The sequence below is a fragment of the Pempheris klunzingeri genome, chromosome 12, assembly GCF_042242105.1.
Source record: "Pempheris klunzingeri isolate RE-2024b chromosome 12, fPemKlu1.hap1, whole genome shotgun sequence".
In the NCBI taxonomy this organism is placed as follows: Eukaryota; Metazoa; Chordata; class Actinopteri; order Acropomatiformes; family Pempheridae; genus Pempheris; species Pempheris klunzingeri.
The window spans coordinates 24,657,054-24,678,389 of NC_092023.1; the positions used below are offsets into that span (position 1 = coordinate 24,657,054).

Sequence of the window (21,336 nt, forward strand, 5' to 3'; positions counted from 1 at the left end):
ACACTCTGCTTTGAATTCAGTTCAAATGCAGTTCATTTTGATGCTAGCTGAAGACAAATTCCCACTGGAAAACAAATGAGCTTCCATTGGAACAGGTTTTAACATCACCCCGACCTTACTGCTGTTGGCTAACACAGTAAGATAGTCAGACTGGAGTCCACATAACACATTCTGTCCCTTTAACAACTACCGAGTCCCACTAGCTGGGACCTCCGCTAGAATACCATTAACATACTGTTTTACACCATAGCAAGGCTGTGTTCGTAGCCACAGAAGTGTTCAGTGTTTGTTACTTATTATTTAACTACTTTTGATGGGAAACATCCACCCTAAAACCAGCACAAATGTAGATGATGTGTATAATGATGTTACAATGGAGTTAGGTAGCAGACAATGTTAAAGTGGTCTAAAATTTCAGCATTAAAGCTGAAATTCATCAATATCTTTTATACTATTGGCGGATTAATGACGCATAACGTGTACGGTGTCATTTGTTTGTGATGAATTTACAGATAAAAATCACAAAAATCTACACTTCTCTTTTGCTCTACTGAGACATTCTTTTAGTTTAATTTCATCAAAAGTAGCCCCAAGACATCTGCAAAGCTTCACCACACAGCATGTCCTGAAATGCTCTGAACACTGATGGCTGGTGATGAGTGTAAAAGTGTCTTCAGGTGGAGTTTTTCCTTTCAGGTTTGAGAATATTAGTTAAAACTTCATTACATTGTCTGACTATAAGAAACAAGGTGATGAGTGGCCTTTGCTGACCCATCGTTTCTGTATTTCTGAATACTGCATTCTACAACTTTCTGTTCTGTTGTATCAACTCCTAAAAACAAGCCACCTCGACTCCTAAAACTGTATGATCCTGTGCTCTTCTGTCTAGTTTCAAAGGGAAGATGGTCAGTCTGTCATTTGTTAATGTCTCCGTGTATGTCTGGCCTTTTCTACCTATCAAATGACGCCTGTCCTGGTGCCAGCGTGTTGGTCTAATTCAGAATGGGCTCTGTGCAAATTATAGCTAAATCTGTGGCACCGCTATACACTACAATCATTCTTGCAAAAGCTTTTGCGTGGCTGTAGATCTGCTCTTTCTAGGTGAAGGTCGTCGGTCTGATTAAGTAAATTCAGGCTGTGCCACAACTGTTTTCAGCCTTGTGACTCTACTTCAAAAAGCTCTTCCATACATTCGTACCCCTTTTTGTGTGGCTCACCACAGTTAATAGCCAGTTAATAGTGATGTAGATGCAGTTCTGAGTTGGATTGTGACTACTGAATGACGGTAGATGGAAATGTGTGGACTATGACTGCAACAGATAACATAAAATTCATTCTATTTAAAACTGTGTGTGTGTGTGTGTGTGGTCTGCAAGGAATGAAAACCAAGTAGGAATCCACATGCGATCCTCATCTTAGATGTAGCACTGCCACCACTTTTTGTCTTATTGTGCCAAAAAATCATGCATAGTGGCCTTTGCAGGGGGGATAGTGTTTTGAAACAACAGTCTTGCATGGTTGCTGTATCAGGTTAACGCTGTGGTTCGGGTTTCCTTCTTCAGTGGAAATCCACATTCAAATTATTTACGAGACAGATTTAGCCCTCCTGCTATCGCATGTGTCTAAAACAACCATGGGCTTTGGGGTCAACCTCAAAACTGTATTGCACAATGCACAGAAGTGAGCAGAACCCTGAGATTTGGCATAATAGGGCTTCTATTCTAAACACAAGTAAACATACTCTGCAAATACGGGGTGTGTGTAGTACTGTATGCTGTGCTGTAATTTGTCTGTCACTCATGTTTCTAATTCTGTATGGACCAAACCAAAAATAAGGCATTTCTACTAAAATATTCGATTTTCTTTGTGTGATTTTTGAAAAAAAAATTCTGTGGAGCCACATTAGGACCACAATGACTATCCCTCCAATCAGTGATCAGTTTTATTTTGAATCCCATAAAGCCAGATGTGCTTGTGTGTTTGGAGTCTCTGCTTAGGTTGGACTTTTCAGGCAAGAGCTGGTGGTGGCGCTGCTGCTGATTCCAATGTAAACACGTCAATCCTTCCTGTGGGTGTAGCTCATTTGAATTCTGCTGTAACTGAGGCGTGATAACTAGCCCAAATGACTGAGCTCATGTAAAATAGCATTCAGCACAGTTATACTGCATGTGCCTGCCAATAAGGAAGGGAAAGAAAGAGGGAAGTCCCAAACTGAATTCATAGACATGATGTGTACAAGAACAGACATCTCTTCCTACTAAAAGAGTTGATAAAACAAACAGGCATTGTGTTTTAGAGCTATTCCCAAAGCGTAATTATAAAGCCAAGCTAATATGTAATGTAGCACACTGGTAAAGCAATGTACTCCTCATAAAACCTTTTTATGCTTGCTTTACAAATAAAACATAGCATCTGTAATAATATTAAATAATTATCATTTGATCATGAGAAATTACCTTACTTAATAATAGTTTTAATACAATACAATAAATTAAAAAAAAAAACATTGAGGAGTGACCTCTCTAGGCTGTTAAAGAGAAAAGAACTAGAAAAAAACAAATACTGTAAAAACAGGAATTGAATAAGTGGTCATTTTGAAAGGCACTCGTCTGCTAAAAGCCATGAATTCAGTGTGTGTGTGTGTGTGTGTGTGTGTGTGTGTGTGTGTGTGTATGTGTGTTTTCACATGTATTTCTACACCTGTAAGGAGCAAATCTCCTTACAAGGATAGAATGACTGCAAAATCCTCCAGAACGAGGACAATTTGCAGGTCCTCATTTTTTCTATTTACAGTTACTTTTTAGGGTTAAGGCTTAGGTTTAGGGTAAAGATTAAAACTGGGGTTAGGTTTAAATTAGGTTTTGGGAATGAAAGGAGTCAATGGAGGTCCTCACAAGTATAGAAATACAAACTCGTGTGTTTTTGTTTCCCGGTTACTTCATTTCCATATTTGGAAAGGCGAGCACAGTGCATGCACAGTGTTGTGTAGTAGTAGTTGTCATAGTAGTACTAAATGACATCACCATCGATGTTTACAATTACCGACCTTAGAAGAGAGTAAAAAAAAACAAAAACATAAAAACAACAACCAGGAAAACCCCCAAATCGATCCCAAATTTTCATTCCAGTCTGTTTTCCCGATTAAACTGTCTGTGTGTGTCTGAGGTGGTGGTGTCGGCGAGTCACGAACCCACCAACACCTCCATGATGTGGTCCAGTTCTGTCAGATCAATTTTGAAAGGCTGATTGGCTGAAACCTGGGGGGCGGGGCTGCTGTACGGCGACGCCAGCGATTTGAGGAGGTCGTCCGCCGTCACCACTGACGACAGTTTGGCCAGGCCACCGCCTGCCGTCACGCCCACAGTCCCCGCTGTCGTACAGGGGTCAAAGTCATACATGGACGTGTCGATGTCGGCGAACAGGACATCATCCAGCGCCAAGTCTGAGAGAAACCCCGAGGGGGAGGAAGAGGAAGAAGTGGAGGAAGGAGAGGAGGAAGTGTCTACTAAGCCGCCAGGGGGCAGTGTGGGCAAAGTGTCCATCAGCCGGAGCTCCGCACAGCGGCCTTCCGCTAGCAAGACGCCAGCTGCCTCTGGTTTCGCACCCATGGTCCTGCAGTCTCTAGGTAGGCCAATGGATGTTGGGGAGAGGGGTGCTAGGTGGGAGGACTGGGTGAGTGGCATGGGAGCTGGGGAGGTAGTCACGGTCGTAGTATTAGCTGCTGCTGTCCTTGTTATGGCTGTGGGAGGACCTAACTCCATGTCACTCAGAGCGGAGGGGAAACCACCATTGGACGACGCCGACACAGGGACCCTGGGGGACACCTGGCTCAGAAGTGCCGAGGGTAAAGAGGGAGGCTGTGCCGGGGGAGGCGACAGAGGAGGAGTGGGTGGAGATGGAGCACTAAAAGCTGAATCTCCAACGTCCTCCTCCAGTAAAGAGGCTGGAGTGAGGCAGGCCTCCAGAGGGGCAGGGCAGGCTTCCACACGGTTGGGGCAGGCCTGGGATGCCTGGCAGTTGGGAGGCACCATTGGGTGGGGTGAAGGCGGTGGAGCAATCACTGGCATCAACAGTGCAGAAGGCTGCGATACCTGTGCCGTTGATGCGGATGATAAAACACCAAACGAGGGTGGAGTGTCACGGAAACCTTCATCCATGGGGTCGTCTGGCGGCGGCGAGGGCGGGAAGAGCAGCGGGCGCAGGGAGCCTTCCTGCTTGAGTTCATCCTGGATGCGCCGCAGCATGTTGTTGATGAGGACACGGCGCTCCAGGCTGGGCTCGCCAAGTGGCCGCTGGCTGTACAGCTTCATCAGAGAGATGTTGAAGATGGTCTGCCGCTGCAGGGTGTAGGACACCTTGGATAGGCCCTCTGGACCGAGACCTAGTCCCCCTCCCGCCACCGACGCCTCCAGCGTTTTGCCTTCCAGCCCCTCTTCATCCTCGTCCAGCTTCCGCTTCGCACCTTTACCGAACATATATCTGAAAAGCAAAACAGACGGGACAGGAGTTCATTTGTCGCTCGATATAGAGGTCACAAACATACAGTAAAAACAATGTCATGTAAGGTTGCACCTGATTGTCCTTAGACAATTATTTTTTCACTTGTCATCACCATACACTGATTTGTAATTGCGGCACCCCACTTGGGTCAGTCCCATTTGGGCCATGAGGGTTAAATATTCCCACTTAGGTCAAGATCAAGATATTTACTTCCTGTCAGGGTTTCTTTCACTGTACTTTCTACCCTACTGGTTATTTAATACATCTAAGCTGGTGAAACTTGACAGTCTTTTGTTCCTTACGCCTCAAATACTATTTAAAAACTTCACACCTGGTCATTAGGGTTTTTGTATGTTTCAAATCCAGTGGCACTGCTGGATCTCAGCATTAGATTATAACTTATACCACATGTCACCTAACTGACTATATTCACCAGTGAAGCTGGCAGACTGAAACCCAGCAGCTTAACCGTGGTGATTCAAAAAGCTGCTTAAACTCAACAAGCTTAGTGCAACAGGGGATTTAAAAAAAACATACATTGAAACCAAGAGCAGCTGCAGTGGGAGCCTCACCGCTGCATACTGTAGCCCAGCACACTCGAACACACACACTCACAGGCACTGACACACACATACCAAGTTATGTAATAGCAGCGTTCCCTTCTGTACCACAGGATCATAGGCCAGATTTAAAGCCCAACCCTCCTCCACCCTCACTCCTCCTGCCATATCAGAACAGCACATTGAGTTGCTTCTACCACTTTCAGAGTGCATGCGCGCTTGAGCTGCTTTTGACCCGTTCATCTGAAACAGACACTTCTCACTGTTAGACCACAGAATTAACCTGAATTACATCAAATAATATACCAGATAAGTTAAGTTTCAGTTTCACCTCTTTGCCTGTCCATCTGCACGCCCCCTCTTGTGATCACCCACACACGAGCTAGTGTTTCTCTCCCCTTCTCTTGCTCTCGTTTGTCAGCGGGTCGGTCGGTTAAATGACATTTAAACGTCGGTATCATTGAATTCATTTCCATTCCTGTTAGCAGTGCCAGTTCACCAAAGCAAGGCAGCGTCCGGCTCGTGTCTGACTCTGGCTAAAGAGGAGGATCCTGAAGGAGGGGTGGCTGAAGTGGGCTGACCCACACAGACAGACCCAGAGAGAGAGAGCACAGCACATTCTCTAAACATGCATTTCCCAACAGTTTAGCAGATCCGTCCACCTAATCAAACTACCTGATGGGGTCAATAGTGGTGCTAAAGAGAAAGCAGGGAAGGCAGCAAAAAAGACAGGAAAGAAAGAAAGAAAGAAAGAAAGAAAGAAAGAAAGCATCGCTGCAGTGTGTTTGACTCTAATCCAGGCTGACAGGCTCATGCAGCCAGTCGCTGACTACACACGCACACACACACGCGCACACACACACACACACACACACTGCGCATGCGTCGCCTCACACAAACACATCCAACCACACACACAGGAAGTGTGAGCTGCAAGCCCAGTCACCAAGACTGGTTGGTTGCCATGACAAACAGAGTCAGCTGGGAATTCACCCAAAGAGATGACAAAGAATGGGATAGGGGAGAGGAGGAGGAGGAGGAGGAGGAGGAGGAGGAGGGCGTGCTGGGGAACAGGAAGGAAGAGGAGGAAGACGAGAAGGAGGAGGAAGTAAGTGAGACATCGGTTTGTGAAAGGTGGGAGAGGAATGAGTAACTTTCTCTCCTGATTTTACTAGAAGTGCTGCTGAGGTCCCTTTGAGCCAAGCACTCAACCCCAGCCTCTACATCCCATACGTGGTGCTGGTCTGTCGGCTCACTGGCTGCAAATATACAGTTTCATATGAAAACTTAACTGTTGCTAGGGGCTGTAAAGAAAACCTTTAGCTGTTTGATTTCTTTGCATTGAACACAACAAAAGTACCTCCACAGTAGGTTAGATGTTTTAAAGGAGAAACACAACAAAAGTAATCTTTCTTCAGAACAATAATTAGACAACTTTGTATGTGCCCAGGTGACTTTTGACTATTCCTCATTTAAATAGAATCATTATTTACTGCATGGTGGAACATTAGCAGGAGAACCATGTGAGGACCAAAGTTTTGAAAAACAGGGCTGACCCTCTCACTAGGGATGTGGACTGCAATCAAAAATACTGTTCCACAGTCACCATGAAGGATTTCCACATTCTTCACACATTGAATATTGCCTGGACTTTTTTTTTGCTTTCACTACTAAAACATGTGAACACGTGTTACATATGAAACCCAAATGGACCAACCACCGCAGTGTGAGGTCAGGAGAGCGACTCGGGATAAGAGCTAAGCTAACCCAGCTTGTACCTAAGGCTGCTCCTAGCCAACGTCCGGTTGAGGGAAGGTCGAGTGGATCAAATGGGACTCACGTCTGTACAGAGACCTGGCTTCGTGTCAACGCCTCGGATCAAGCTAGTTCCCCTGACAGGTGTACTACAAGGTGCCTCTGAAAACAGGGGAAAATATATTTGATAGAAAACCAAAATCTCTTTGACTATTTGATTTTTTTATCATTTAATGACTATTTGAATATGACCCATCACACACATGCTTGGATCAACACAAATTCAGGACGCCACTTATTTTGGCCAGTTTCATACTGAAGTTTGGGCTGGAGAGACATGAGAAAAAGGTGCAAAGAACATTAATGCATTTGTGAACGAGCGTCTCCTTCAATAGATCAATCAGTTCCGTCATCACTGATGAATTGTTTTCATCATTTTCATGACCACAGAAGAGCTGTCAGCATTGCTCATACTGTTTGATTGATGGGTGATCTCTGGGAAGTGCAGGGCAAACGCACTACAGCAGTTAGCAACAAGAGGAAGACAAAACCAAAACTACTGCTTTTTAAGAGAGTAACAGACGTTCTTGAGGCGAGAGCCAAATGCTCGCTGACGGTTTTGACTGTTTGTCTCCATATGAACGTCAAACCTGTTACTTTTTCTTCTGGATTTGTGCTTGTTTCTGAAGTTTCTGCAGTCATCAATCTTTACTCTGTTTGTTCAGCAACCGTAACCATTTACTTGCAGAGAGACCGCAGACAACACTACGTCACCTCTGCCTCCCCTCTCTGGTGGACCAACCACTGCTGGGAGATGGACGCCACTTGTGATATTTCCGGGAATGTCGACTCAACGCACAGTTCATAATCACAAAGAATAGTCCAAATCAACCAGTGGGCCATAGGCGCCATCGAGTTAAACCATTTGGTGATAGATAATGACTTAGCAGGCACTTATTAAACTGATAATCTTTGATATTTCCACTTTAAGATGTGTTTAGATATGACTTTTAACTGTCTACTACTTGAGTTTGCATTCATTGCAGCTGCTTCTGCAGCCTGTAGGAAAATGGCGAATCGGAGTGTCAGAGGGAGACAGAAACAGAGAGAGTCAAAGAGAGAGCAACAGAGTTAGTTTCAAAGCAGTTTGCGGGTGTGTGATTGAAAGCCGAAGCAGCTGCGCATGTCTGACTCACTGACTCATGGCAGGGTGTTTAGACACACACACACACACACACACACACACACACACACACACGCACACACACACACACAAACAGTGCAGGGCTGACATACCAGAGGTGCCCCACCCCTTACATTCCACTTCATTATCCTCCTCTTCCCTTTCCTTCTCCTCCACCTCTTCTCTTCTCTTCTTTAGTCACTCTTTTACCTCTTTTCCATCTATGCTTTTTTATCCTCCCTCCGCTCTTTATCTCAAACCCTCCCCCCTCCTTCCACCGACTGTCAAAGTTCACAGGCCCAGAACCATCCTACACCTTATGAGCCATGTCCTGATATGAACACACAACGAGGAGAAAAACACATCATAAATGAGTGGAGCTGATAAAGCACAGCAGTGGAGGAGTACTGCAATCCAAAATGGAGCCACGGTCTCCATTCAAGGTCACTGTGACTTAACACGCCACTGTTAACTGTCTCGCAAAGAAATGTCTTAAAAGTACCTTTTTGAAAAGGTTTTCCATACGGTAAATATAGCTAAAGATCTATTGAGACCTTCACAGCAAACAAGCAACCAGCTATGAGTAGAAATTAACAATCCTCCCGTTCTGATGGTCGGTACTATTACTGCTATTTTTAGACTGAAGCTCACAATAGATCTTTTTTTCAATAAGTCATTACTTTTCAATTGGACAGAAAGTCGCAAGTATTCAATGTTTGCAACGCACAATATCGCCTTTTGTGCAATTTGTTATGGTTTAAAATCAACTTCTGTGAAACCTAATCAACGTGTTTTATTAAAATAAGACGTGCAACAGATCAGACATATCAAAATCAATACATAAATGACTGTTTCAAGCAGAGCGATCTGATCCAACGGAACATCAGTAAGAACTTTCTCAAAATAAACACTTCTCCGATTTTCCCTCCAGCCCAAAATGTCAGCGAATATCCTGATACCTAACAAGGAACCAACCGCCACACCACAAACAGCCTCTGAATGATTCCCAATAAGCTACATTTCACTCTGAAATGTCTCCCTTTTATGAGAGAACTGATGAGGACTAACTATAACAGCTGCCTGTTATTCAATCAGACAGCATCAAAATCTGAAATTGAATCTCAAAAAGAAAGCTTAAGTGTGTGTTTAGATGAAATTGCATGAAAAGTTAAAAAAAAAGTAAAATAAAAAAGGAAATAGAAGAAAAATAGAGCATAAAGAGTGAGTGAGACACATCCATATGTGTGTGTGTATGTATATATATAACATACAACTACGAAATGATAGCGTAAGAGATAAAAACATGAGTATTCTATACATTTAGAGCTGAGGTCAGGTGTGTGTGCAAGCATGACAGTGTGTGTTAGCCTGCCAACAGTGCCTGCAAACACACATCAGACATGTGGGCCAAGCATATTATTCCAGGAGCTGGCTATAGTGTGAGTGTGTGTGTGTGTTGTGCAGTAGTGCAGTGCTAGTGGATGGACTCTGCAGTGATATTATGATCCTGTAACCGGATACGCTGGTTTCCATGCCTGAGCTGCACATCCACCCCTCCCCCTAACCTCCACATCGGGCTATTTCAGGTTCTCTGGATGCTCAAAGTATGGACACACATTACACAGTGCGCTGCTGCAGGTAGGTGAATGTGGCACTGTGTCGTGTGCTCACTTTATAGCATTCTCATGTGCATGAAGGCACACAGCAGCACACTTGACAGTCGTGCCTGTGCTTCCACTGTTCCACCTCGCTGTAATGCATCCAGCTCTGCACACGAGGACGACACTGTCCAGCTCACTCCTCTGTGTGTGTGTGTGTGTGTGTGTGTGTGTGTGTGCACGTCTCTCTCTCTCTCTCTCTCACACACACAATGCAAAACTAGTAAACACATTCCCGACAAAATCCAGAGGAAGAGATAGTACGCTGTGGTCCTCGCCTGACCAGACCCACTGCACTCAGTAGCAGCTACGCTTCACACACAACTTAAGATACAGTTACAGCATGACGATAGCTACTACTACTACTGTACTACTGTTTCTACTGCTGCCGTTACTGCTATGACTACTGCTGCTACTGCTACAGCTCTGTCTACTAATATATCCATTCTGGTTTTATGACATTCTGAGCACTTGCACACATGTATGACAAGCGCCACATTTAGACCTGCTCATTAAGAATGATCATCAACCTCCTTTTTTCACAAAAATGTTCAACTCACTCTTTGGCACAAGACTGCAATAAAACAGGCAAATTTCCTCAACCAGGAAGCGTGTGTGTGTGTGTGTGTGTGTGTGTGTGTGTGTGTGTGTGTGTGCGTGTCTTTCCTCAACAGCTGCTGCCAACCAGACTGGGCTTATCCGTGGCACTCAAAAACCTAAAACATGGACATGAAACTGTTAAATTCTTCAATATATATTAATTAAGCCAATCAGGGTTCAAGTTCTCACATGGGGTTTAAATAGGGAAATGCTGGTAAGAGGTTTGGTGATGATGGATGAATGTCAATTAAATATTAAAGGTCATTTAATATGTTTTTTGACCTCAAGTGACTTAAAGTTTGCAGCCAACTATAATATTATCATGAATATCAACTTTAATATGGCTTGACTCCTATGAGTTTAAAAATGTGGTCATTTTTGGTGGTTTTCTTCACACATCAAGAATTATGGAGGCTGCACTGCTTATTATAAATGTTCTGTTCTGACAGCCTATCGGATGCAAATTCATTCAACTAACGTAATTTTTTTTTAAACTTTTCTAAATGTTTCTGCAGAGCAGCCAGGGAGGACAGTCATACGGCTGGAAACAATGTCCATGTGTGTGCATGCCACAGATGTGTGTGTGTGTGGGTGCGTTTTTCCCCTCATAGTGATCATAAACGCTCACATGACAGAGGTCAGCTGGGTATCAAACAGGGAATGCACTACCGCCGCTTATGTAATGACAGACCTGGTTACAAAACATTACAGCTGCTACTGCGCAACATGCAGCATCCCGTTAATAAAGAGACACTGGTGTGAGTGCTGCCCCAGGTTGGATATAAGCACTGAAACATCAATGCTGCTCTCAGTTGATAAAGAGCTGTTGACCCCTTTGAAGCCTGAAAGATTTTTAATAAATGCACCGCATTCATTATTGAGAATAATCCTAATTATTATCTGAATGGATGTCTTTATGTAGTTGATTTACAGTATTTAAAGTGCAAGTTAAGGTGTCAGAAATGAGCAGTTTAGGAGATCATCATACACTCAAGTTTAGTTCACAAACATTACAAGCAGTGTGCAGGAGAAAGGTCAGGGGCAGAGCAGCACCACCACTGACTGGGAGACCCGTTTTTCTGTCTCATGCTGAAACTAAACTCAGTTTATTGCCAGTTTATTTCTAATATTTAGTCTGCTCTTATTGACAGCACCCAGCTGGACTAAATATTAGAAAGTGAAACAACCAGAGTGGCTGTAAATGAAAATGTAAAACAGGTCACTCTGTGTCACTGAGTATTTACAGTCAACCTCCACCCAAACTTGTGCATGGCCACTACAAGTCAATCATAATGGAAACACCTGACAGGTGCCTGTCCTTACATGCCTTATTCTTTGGGATTAAATGTACTGTGTTAGTTAAAGGGACAATCCTATGTTTTACAAAGAGTTTCCTCCATGTGTCGCTTTAACAGGATTGTGTACTAAGTCAAAATGACACAGATATACACAATAAGTGTGTATGTGCAACTCAAACTTCGGGTCATTAGTGTACAAATTCTCTCTCTCTCTCTCTCTCTCTCTCTCTCTCTCACATACACACACTGTTAGGTCTATAAATAAAAGGCAGAAGAAGGGAGCAGATTTAGGTCAGCAGACGTGTCTACATGCCGTTGAGCGCTCAACCCTTCCCACCGAGCCTCTTCAGGGAGAAAATACAGCTTGTCACTTCCAGTGACAAAGCCTCAAAAGCTACAGAAATCTACAGCGTCCATAAGTCTGTATAGTAGTACCTTCCCTATTACTGCAGTCTCTGCCTTATTACTGCAGCGTGCACTGTATCACAGCAGTATCTTCCTTATTACCACAGTGCTCACCTTGTTCAAGCAGCACCAGCGTCAATGCTGCAAGTGTCATCATTTTTTTCTGCAGGCGGCACCCTTATTACTTAAGTATAATCCTTGTGAATGCATTACAAGCCTTATTACTGCACTTGAGCCTCACTGCTGCACTGCGAGCCTTATTACTATTAGTCCTTATAGGTATTCAGCTTCTAGAGGCATGCGATACGGAGTAGCCCGGTTCATGCAAAATGCAGAAGTGCTGCAGCTGTCACCTCATGATGTCCAATACATTTTCATGATAAGGCCTTCTAAAAGAGCCTGCGAAGAGCTTTGTTTTAGATGATTCTCTTACAATGCGTCCACATTTCCTCCCTTCTCAATATTGATGTATTGAGTTGATAAATAACAGCAGCGAGCTGGGAGAAAATTTAGGGTCTCTGAGGGAAAATCAGAGTGTTCATCTTGAAACTAAAGGCCCGCTATTCTTATCCTGATTTGCTTAAGGAGGTTTAGTAGTAAACTGCAGAGTGAACACTGGTCAGAATTTAGCTATTGTCATGTCTCCTATTGGAAATGTTCCAGTGAAATTTAAAACCAGCGTTTTTATAATGTAGTCTTGATGATACTAAAATCAGTGTTTTTTTTAATGTAGTCTTGACAACACTAGGAGTCCGGGGACGTCCTGGAGGCTTCCCCACTCAGCAAAAACTGGGCTCTCCTCTCCGTCACTCTGCCCATCTCCTGTGCAGGCAGTTGTATAACTCTGCATCACATCTGGCTACTCCTCAGATGGTGGTTTAGCTCGGATCTAACGGGGCTCTGCGGTCTGCGTGAGTCTGTAATGTGGGTGCTCGCAAGAACCTCTAAGGTGACCCAAACGTGCAGCTCGTGGGTCACAACACAGGACTGACAAAGTGAAGAGGAGGTGGTGTCATTACAAGAGCAGGCTGCTGTGGTGTACGTTATGAAACAGAGACCCCCCCACACACACACACACACACACACCCACCCCCCCTTCAACTCCCCCTCCCATTCACCACAACAGCTACACTGCTGAAACTGTCCCAAACACTGGAGACCACATCATTTCAGCTCTCCTGCAAAAACACACTTGACTCCTTCACAGCCAGTGTACAGAGGAACAAGAACAGCCCTCACACACACTGTGAACACAGCCTAAATGAGATGTACAGTGTGTGTGTGTGTGTGTGTGCTGGCTGACTGCTTTGCTGTGAATAAGTCCATGTTTTCTGTGCGCTGTTGTTGACAACACATGTGTTCAAACCATTCAAATCTCCAAAAAAAAAAAAAGTCCCTGCCTTATGTTGTCAATGAATGTCATTCACATGTAGGATTGTTTATAGGCTGCAAATGTAGGTCAGCTGAAGTTCTTTGGAAATGACTGTTTTAAAGAAGAAAATCGCCTCACGGCTGAAATGACTGACTTATTGAGAGTAGAGGTGTGTGCCAGCGGGAGAGGGGATGGTGGGAACACACTCGGTGTATTTAGGCTGAGAAACTTTAGCAGACACACTTTTCTCCGGAGGGGCTCAGTGGAGAGAGGCGGCCGCTGCCTCGGCTCAGTAAACAGGCTGAGTCGTCGGCACACAGACACAGAGGGTCACTGGAAGTATGGCGGAGACAAGTGAAGGCAGATAATATCCATTTCATAGGAAAACTTTTTCAGCCGGAGCCCTCTACCCACGGCACAGACCACCAGCCCTCCGCCGTCTATTATTCATCACAAATAGGTTACACTGCCCTGCCGTGGTGTGTTTTCCTCCGCGTGTTCGGCTTTCGCTCTTTGAAAGATAGAAAGAGGCTCTTACCCCGTCCAGGTCCGCCGGAGTTTGAAAGAGAAACATGGGGGTATTTAAACAGTCCTGTCGGCTACAGAAGAACAGCCCGTCCTCGCTCCCGGAGCCTGTGTCACACAATGGCGCTGATAGGAGGAGAAAAGTGCCTCCGCTAACAGGAGCGCTGCTGCCTTCACGGGCTGTCGGACAGGCTGCCGTGGGGAGCTGCACGTGCGCTCGCCGTCATTTGGTGCAAAAACTAAACAAGGTGTTAGTACATTAATGTGGCATGCGATGGTTTGCAGATTTGAGATTAAAATATGTCAATTTTTTGCTTAATAAAATCGTTATTAACTCCATATGTGGAAGGTCAGGATGTGTGTTAAGAGGACGGACAGCAAACTGCTGCTGCAACTAGAGGTCGATTGGATGTGTGTTACTACTGTGTGGTGATAAACTCCTTTAAAGTTGTCCTCCTTAGCACTAAACACAGAGTAACAGAGAAAATATAAGTAGAGAAAATCAGCGGATGCCAGTCAGTATGAGACTGGTGTTGCTTAGAAAAGCTGATCTTTGATTAAAAACTACACATCAGATGTGATCTGTGATGCATCAACGGCGTAAATGATGCCATGATAAGGATCCATTTTGTTACGGCGGGCCAGGTTTACGAGGAGCACGTGAAGGCAGCAGGAGAAGCTGAAACCGAGCAGCTGCCCCGAGAAGTGGCGTCGTCAACTTAGCCCCGCCCATACACACACACACACACACACACGAACACACACGCACACGAACACACGAACACACACGCACTCACGCACGCACGCACACGCACGCACGGTGTGTTTTGTAACAATGTGTCTCTTTTTCTCTCTCCCTCTCAGCATAAGACTGCTTTATGAAATATTAACCTTTTGAAACTGTGAAGTGGAGGCCATGTGTAGATGCTGCTGTGTCCAGACCTCGCTCACATCCTTGGCCCACCAGTACTTTTGTAATCAAGATTTTTTTTAGAATCTGCCTTTTCCACTTTGACAAGTACTGAGAACTGAGAACTTGAACTCATTCATTCGCTCCTGTGTTGACCTGAGGATGGCGAGTGGCCACAGAAATAAGCAGCGGGCTGTTGGGCTGTTTGGCCGCGCGGTGATGTTGGTGCTGCCTGGCAGCAGATGGCAGGAAGACGTCCGGTACACTCAAACAAAACCCGTCAGAGTCTGCCCCACGCACACAAAGACACCAGTGGAGCATCCTGGGGCAGAAAATGGGCATCTTGGACCGTTTGTGCCCCCGATGACCCCCGCTGCACACTCACCCAGTTGTGCACGTTCACAATCACAATACAAGTCTTCCTGTTTTTTTTCCACACAGGCTGCCTGTTCTCTGGACAGGCTTTGATCAAGCTGCTGTCAAAAGACTGAATTACTGCTTACATCAATCAGCTCCCACTCTTGTCAGGTGGAAAACAGCATTTAAGCCTCATGGTGAAATAAAACTCTCCACTGTAAAGGCCTGGTCACACCAGAAAGTGGCACAACACAATATTTGGTTTCAGAACCTAAGCTGTGCTAGTGCTAATTGGTCACAATACCTCCCCAAGCCTCTTTCTTCTCTCTCTGACCTGTGTCCGGTCTGGCCTGGTCCTCTCCTCCTCTGGTCACATTACTGCCTCCAAACCAGTCGTCTTTTGGGAAGCAGTTTATGTTCCGACAGAGGGGAGGGGGGGGGGTTTGAATAAAAGTGGATGCTGAGAAACGGCTAAGCTGCAACAGATTTCTCCACTTCTATTTCTATGGATTTCTCCATCTGCTTTGGCTTTCTGTTCTCTAAAATGTCGGCCCTGTCGACGCGGCTCGCTACAGATCAACACCGCATCTTTGCTGGTCAGAGGTCACCATGGTTTCAGCACAACACCATTTAATCAATCAGTCAATCAATCAGTCAATCAATCAATAATGCAAGCAAGCAATCAATCAAACTCTTAAACTAAGAGAGACGCAACGATTCAAGAATTCAAAATGAAGCATTCCAAAATCCCCATATGAGCAGCATCAGGTGACAACAGCACTGAAAAACTCCCCTGTAACAGGAAGCAACCTCCAAACAGAACCCGGCTCAGATGTGGACTCATTTATTGCACATTTATTTTGCCCCTGCGACTAAATCCAGCGCTTCCATCATTCAGTCATCATTGGCTGAGGATGGAAAAACTTCCATCAGCTGGTTGTGTGACGTAAAAGAGATTTTTTTATACATTTTTGGCAGTTTGTCACAAGTTTTTCATAGAAAGAAAATGAGTTTGCTTTGTGCACACAGCACGTGGTACCATAGTTTAATATTGTATATATATTGTCATGTATGAAAAGACCCAAGATGAGCACTGTAAGAGGACTACTTCAATACTGTAAGTGATTCTTTTTTTAAAACAGCATTTGTATCGTTATGATTCTGCCTCAAGCTTTTTGATCCACATAAGCGGCTCATACTGTAAAATTCTAAACTGACTCAGCTCAGTCTGGCAGACTGCACAGCTTATGGAAACTCCTGGTCAAACAATAAAAAAAAAAAAAAACAGGAATATTCTGTTATTCTCGGGTCTCCCAATCTATCGGCATCATGTTAACAGCAGTGGCTGAATGAAACCTCAGCAGGAGTATGGCTAAGAGGCGGGTTAGCCGGGGCAGCTCTGTGTGTGCATGCATACGTAGCCTCTGTGGTGAATGGAGATCTGATTTTAGTCCTGTGTTCATCTCTCTGGACTGCGAGTTGACTCATGAATGCAGAGCAGCGAGGAGGGATGGCTCTAAATAAAGATTTCAGGTCAAAAACAGGAAATGGCTCAGTGAGCAGGGAGGGCAGGGCCATAGCAACACCAACTGGAGAGCTGCACCCACAACATCCCTCCCTCCCTTCATCTATCTTTATTTATTTCTCCCTCGCTCTTCTTTTATTTCCGTCTCTGTGTAAAATCTGTTCCTGTTCCTCGCCTTTTGCTCCTGCTTTATCCTTATTTTTCATTCTCTGCCTCTCTTTTTCTGTGGTTTTCTTCCATTCTGTCCATTCATTTTATTCTTTCATGTCTATCAGGAGGAGATTTTCAAAAGCACAAAGCAAAAGGTCAACAGTTTGTGCATTCAAACCGTAGCGACAGGCTAATTATTGTGTTCTAGCATGCACTACACATTTAACATAATCTACAGTAATGTAAAAAAGAGCGTGCTATCCTTCAGAAACCAGTCAATGCTACCGTTATAGTGATCTCTTTGTCTCCGCTTCTCTGTGCATGTATCAAGCTGTGTGTGTGTCACTATGAGTGTGAACCTGACTCATGGTGAATTCACTGGTCCCACTCATCACTCCGGCCAAGGGCACAGGGCTACATGTTGCTTCCATCCAGCACCGTGTTGCACCTTTGGGTGGTAACGCTTAGGATTAGGACTGTCACCAGAACTAGTTCGCTGACCATCGTGTTCCATTTATACTCGCCGCGACAACACAAAGGGCATTTTTATATCGCCAGGGTCTATAAATTCACACAGACATGAGCAGAACGTCAGGATGACACACACACTGCCGGAATAAATGATTCAGACATTCGTGTGTCTGCGTGTTGCTCACCCGTTTGGTTTACGTGAACAAGGTATTGATTATGTCCTCTATTACGCATTTGTCATAGTAATAAAAAAGAACCACCACACACTACTAGCAGTGTGTCACTGATTCTATGATGGACTTCATAGATGCAATAACACGTAAATAGTAGTTTTCTGCTTCTGCTACTGCAATGTTGACTCACACCATAAGTATTACTACTGCAGTAAAGACACCTTGTATAAATACTTCTGATACTACTACAAACATGACTACTTCAGCTATGCACTTAGACTACATCTGCAACTATTACTTCTGCTCTTGCTGCTTGTTTATCTCACAGCATGGTCAGACACACATAATATACAATATTGCCTTATTACACAAGAGGGACAATCAGTGAAGCACATAACTGTAGCCTTTTTCCTAAAAACATCCTCAAGATCTCTGAAAGAAGTCAGGACCAGTCAAAGCATAAACATCCTTACTCTGAATGTCCAGCACCTTAACTAGTCCTGAGGAAAGATCGACTCCATGCTCAATATTAAACAGCTATGACCAGTTAACCTCAATAAGCTTTATCATTAGCTGTTATGGAGTGTCCACCAATTTTCTGGTTAGCTTCCTCCACCTGCTCAGCTGCTGAAAACAGCTCCCAATCTGGGGGTCAGAATCAAGATGATTAAATCTCAAGATGATTAAAAGAATAGGAAATGAGGACTAATACATATTAATGCTAATCACAAATTATGTGATGAAATGAAAGTGATGAATCTCAAAGTGCCTTTCCAGTCTTTTGGCCGCTCAAAGCACTTTACACTACGCGCCATTCACCCTTTCACGCACACGTCCAAACACCGAAGGCAGAGGCTGCCATGCAAGGTGCCAACTAGCTCATCGGGATCCACTCTAATGCTATTCGCACACATATTCACACACCTTCAGGGGCAATCTGGGGCTCAGTATCTTGCCCAAGGACAGGAGGAGCTGGGGATCGAACCGGCTAGTGATCCGTTCTACCTCCTGAGACACAGCCGCCCTGCATCCAGCCTCGGTCAAGAGGTCGCAGGTTGAGACTGCTTCGCTTTCATGTGTTCCAAGCCAAACAGGTTGGGAGGCACTTATGCAATGTGTTCTGTGGGTCTGGACGAGCTTCAGCAAGTCTGACCAAGTACCTCTGAGGATGTCAGCCGAGTTATCTTGACCCCAAATGTTTAACAGAAAGCCTGTGTTGCAAACTGGGGGCATGGATTATTATATGGATTACTATTACACAGATGACCTCAATCTGATGCCAAAAATATTTCCTTCTAGATTTGTGGAAGTGGAAAAGTGCTCACAAGTTGCATCACATTTGGAAACTATAAAATCATAGAGAAGCTAAAAAAAAATTTCAATCTTTGAGTGAGTATTGCGAAGCAACTTGGTCATAAAAACAAAAACATTCAAAATGTGGCTTAAAAATCGTCGGTGGGAACCAGCAGAAACATCTGTGTGTGCCAGCAGATTTGGGAAGGATGTGTGAAAAGGATCAGAGAATATTATTAATGTTATTAGACATGGGTGTGGCACATCAGCCCAACATGGAAAGAAAGAGGGAGAGGGGGAGAGAGAGGGAGGGAGGGAGGGGAAGGGCTCCACACCAAAAACACCCATCTGCTTTCTTTCCCATTCTCTCTCCCTCACTCTTTGTCTCTACCTCCTCCTGTTCTCTCTCTTTGTCTCTTTACCAGTCTCTTTATTAGTGTCCATCATTCCCCCTCTCGGCCCCACACAGCTCCTGCCTCAAACACACACACACACACACACACACACACACACACACACTGGTTTATCCTTGATACAGCATCTTGTATCCACAATTATTTGTTTTAATTATTTTATACTATTTCATTGTTCCAACCAGCCACACTGTCCAGCCGCACAGAGTGAAGTGGAATCTCTCCACTCGTCTGCACCCCTGCTCATCGCGCCGTCTTCCTTTCTTTTCATTATACGGAGACTTCAAACACTCGTTAAGAGCCTTGACTCATGCACTTCAAAAGGGGAAGTACAAGTAAGCAAAGCAAGTCGGCCTCCTGCAGGGATGCCATTTTAGTCAAATGTGCTCCCAAAATGTAGTCATGGCGCCCAGACTCAGTCCCTTCACACTGGTGGCTTCTTGTAATGTTGGTGATCTTAGTGTTTACACCCGTCCTGCTGTGGCACTCAAGCAGCTTCTCTCAGTGTACGTTATATGGGCAAATATGAATTTAAAAAAATGTAGATTCAGAAGAGCATTCACTTTTGCTGCTATTTCCTTACAAGAACTGTTTGTCTTGTTTAATATAAATGTACTTTCTAAGGACTAAGTGAGGAGTGCATAATGGAAATCAAACCTCAAACTAAGAAAAAACATTTAAAGAAATCTGCTACGGTTTGCAAAATATCTTATCTTCTTCTAATTCTAACAGTCAACATAGCTGCAGGTAGCAGTGCTGCAGGAAAAAACAACACAACTGAATGGAGACATTTGCTGCACACTATCCCACTTTCTCGCTCCCAATGTTTCTGTCACGCTCCCATTCTTTTCATTCATTTAAGACAAAATAACAGTAGTAGTAGTAGTAGTAGTAGTAGTAGTAGTTTCTGCAGCACTTGTGTACATGTTCTCTGGTGTCACAAAGAGCTCACCAAGATATAACTGATATAACTGAGCATTATTAGAATTATTGCAATGCACATGTTATGAGTCATGGGAAATAGGCAGTGACAGGACGAAAAAGAGGCATCTTGTACAGTAATATTCCCTGGGGAGGCTGTGGTGGGATGACTCCATCACTTTTTAAGGGATTTAAAGAACTGTCAAAGTACATGCAGCATGATGCTGTTTGTGGGACACAAACACAGCACACTGCAGTTTGAACTGCTTCTGACGGTCTGATTGATCAGAGAAAATCTCTGTGCTTCTGTGCATGTGCGTTACCCATCCATCCATCCATCCATCCATCTTTCCACCCATTCATCCATCCATTTTCTTCCACTACTCTGCGGATCGGTCATGGTGGCAGCGGACTAAACGGTGCTCTCCAGTTGTACTTCTCCTGAGCAATACATTCCAGCTCCTCCTGGGGGATCCCGAGGCATTCCCAGGCCAGATGAGATACATAATCGCTACCCAGTGTGCTGGGTCTGCCCCAGGATTTCCTCCCAGTTGGACGAGCCCGGAAGACCTCCAAGGGGAGGCGCCCAGGAGGCATCTTGACTTCACGTCTGAACCCCCACAACTGCCTTCACTCCATGTGCAGGAGCAGCAGCTCTACTCTGAGCTCGTCACCCTATCTCCGAAGCTACCCCACAGAGAACACCCATTTTGGCCACTGGCACCTGCAACCTTGTTCTCTCGGTCACCGTGCAGAGCTAATGACCACAGGTGAGGGTTGGAACGTAGATTGATGGGTAAATCAAGAGCCTTCAGTCTGGTGCAGTTCCTGCATTACTGCTGACACCGCACCCCCCCGTGTGTCCGTCTCACTCTCCATGTTCCCCTCACTCGTGAAGAAGATACTTGATCTCCCTCGCTTGGGGCCAGCATCTCACTCACAACCAATCAATTGTTTTCCAGCAGAGAACCATGGCCTAAGATTTGGAGGTGCGTGCGTTACCATGGCTACCAAATGATTTCCATAAATATAAGTCACTCGTACTGATTGATTATAAGAACGATTCACAATCAGCAGATGGACGGACAGTAACTCGGAGGTGGAGGCTGGAAGGGTCCTTACCACCTTGCTACTTCATCACCAACCCAAAGGAACTGGGCAAACATACTAATGTTCATTTCAACCGAAGCACACAGGTTACATGTAAAAGCATCCTTAATGATCCTGCCATACCGAGATATCACGCTGCTGCCTCGTGGGCACGACT

The 21,336-nt window shown here is 44.6% G+C and overlaps 1 protein-coding gene across 2 annotated transcripts in view; it reads right to left on the reverse strand.

The window, feature by feature from the left end:
- Positions 1-1,361: 1,361 nt before the first annotated feature.
- sertad2b (SERTA domain containing 2b) overlaps positions 1,362-21,336 on the reverse strand; it is a 36,993-nt gene continuing 17,018 nt past the window's right edge. The window contains exons 1-2 of one of the 2 annotated variants that reach the window (XM_070840932.1): positions 13,870-13,959; positions 1,362-4,479 (exon numbers count right to left, since the gene is read on the reverse strand). In XM_070840932.1, the coding sequence (XP_070697033.1) occupies positions 3,183-4,475 (1,293 nt within the window). In that variant the 5' untranslated portion in view covers positions 4,476-4,479; positions 13,870-13,959 and the 3' untranslated portion in view covers positions 1,362-3,182. Of the gene's footprint in view, positions 4,480-13,869; positions 13,960-21,336 lie in introns of those variants that run through there. The other variant, XM_070840933.1, reaches the window with a different exon arrangement.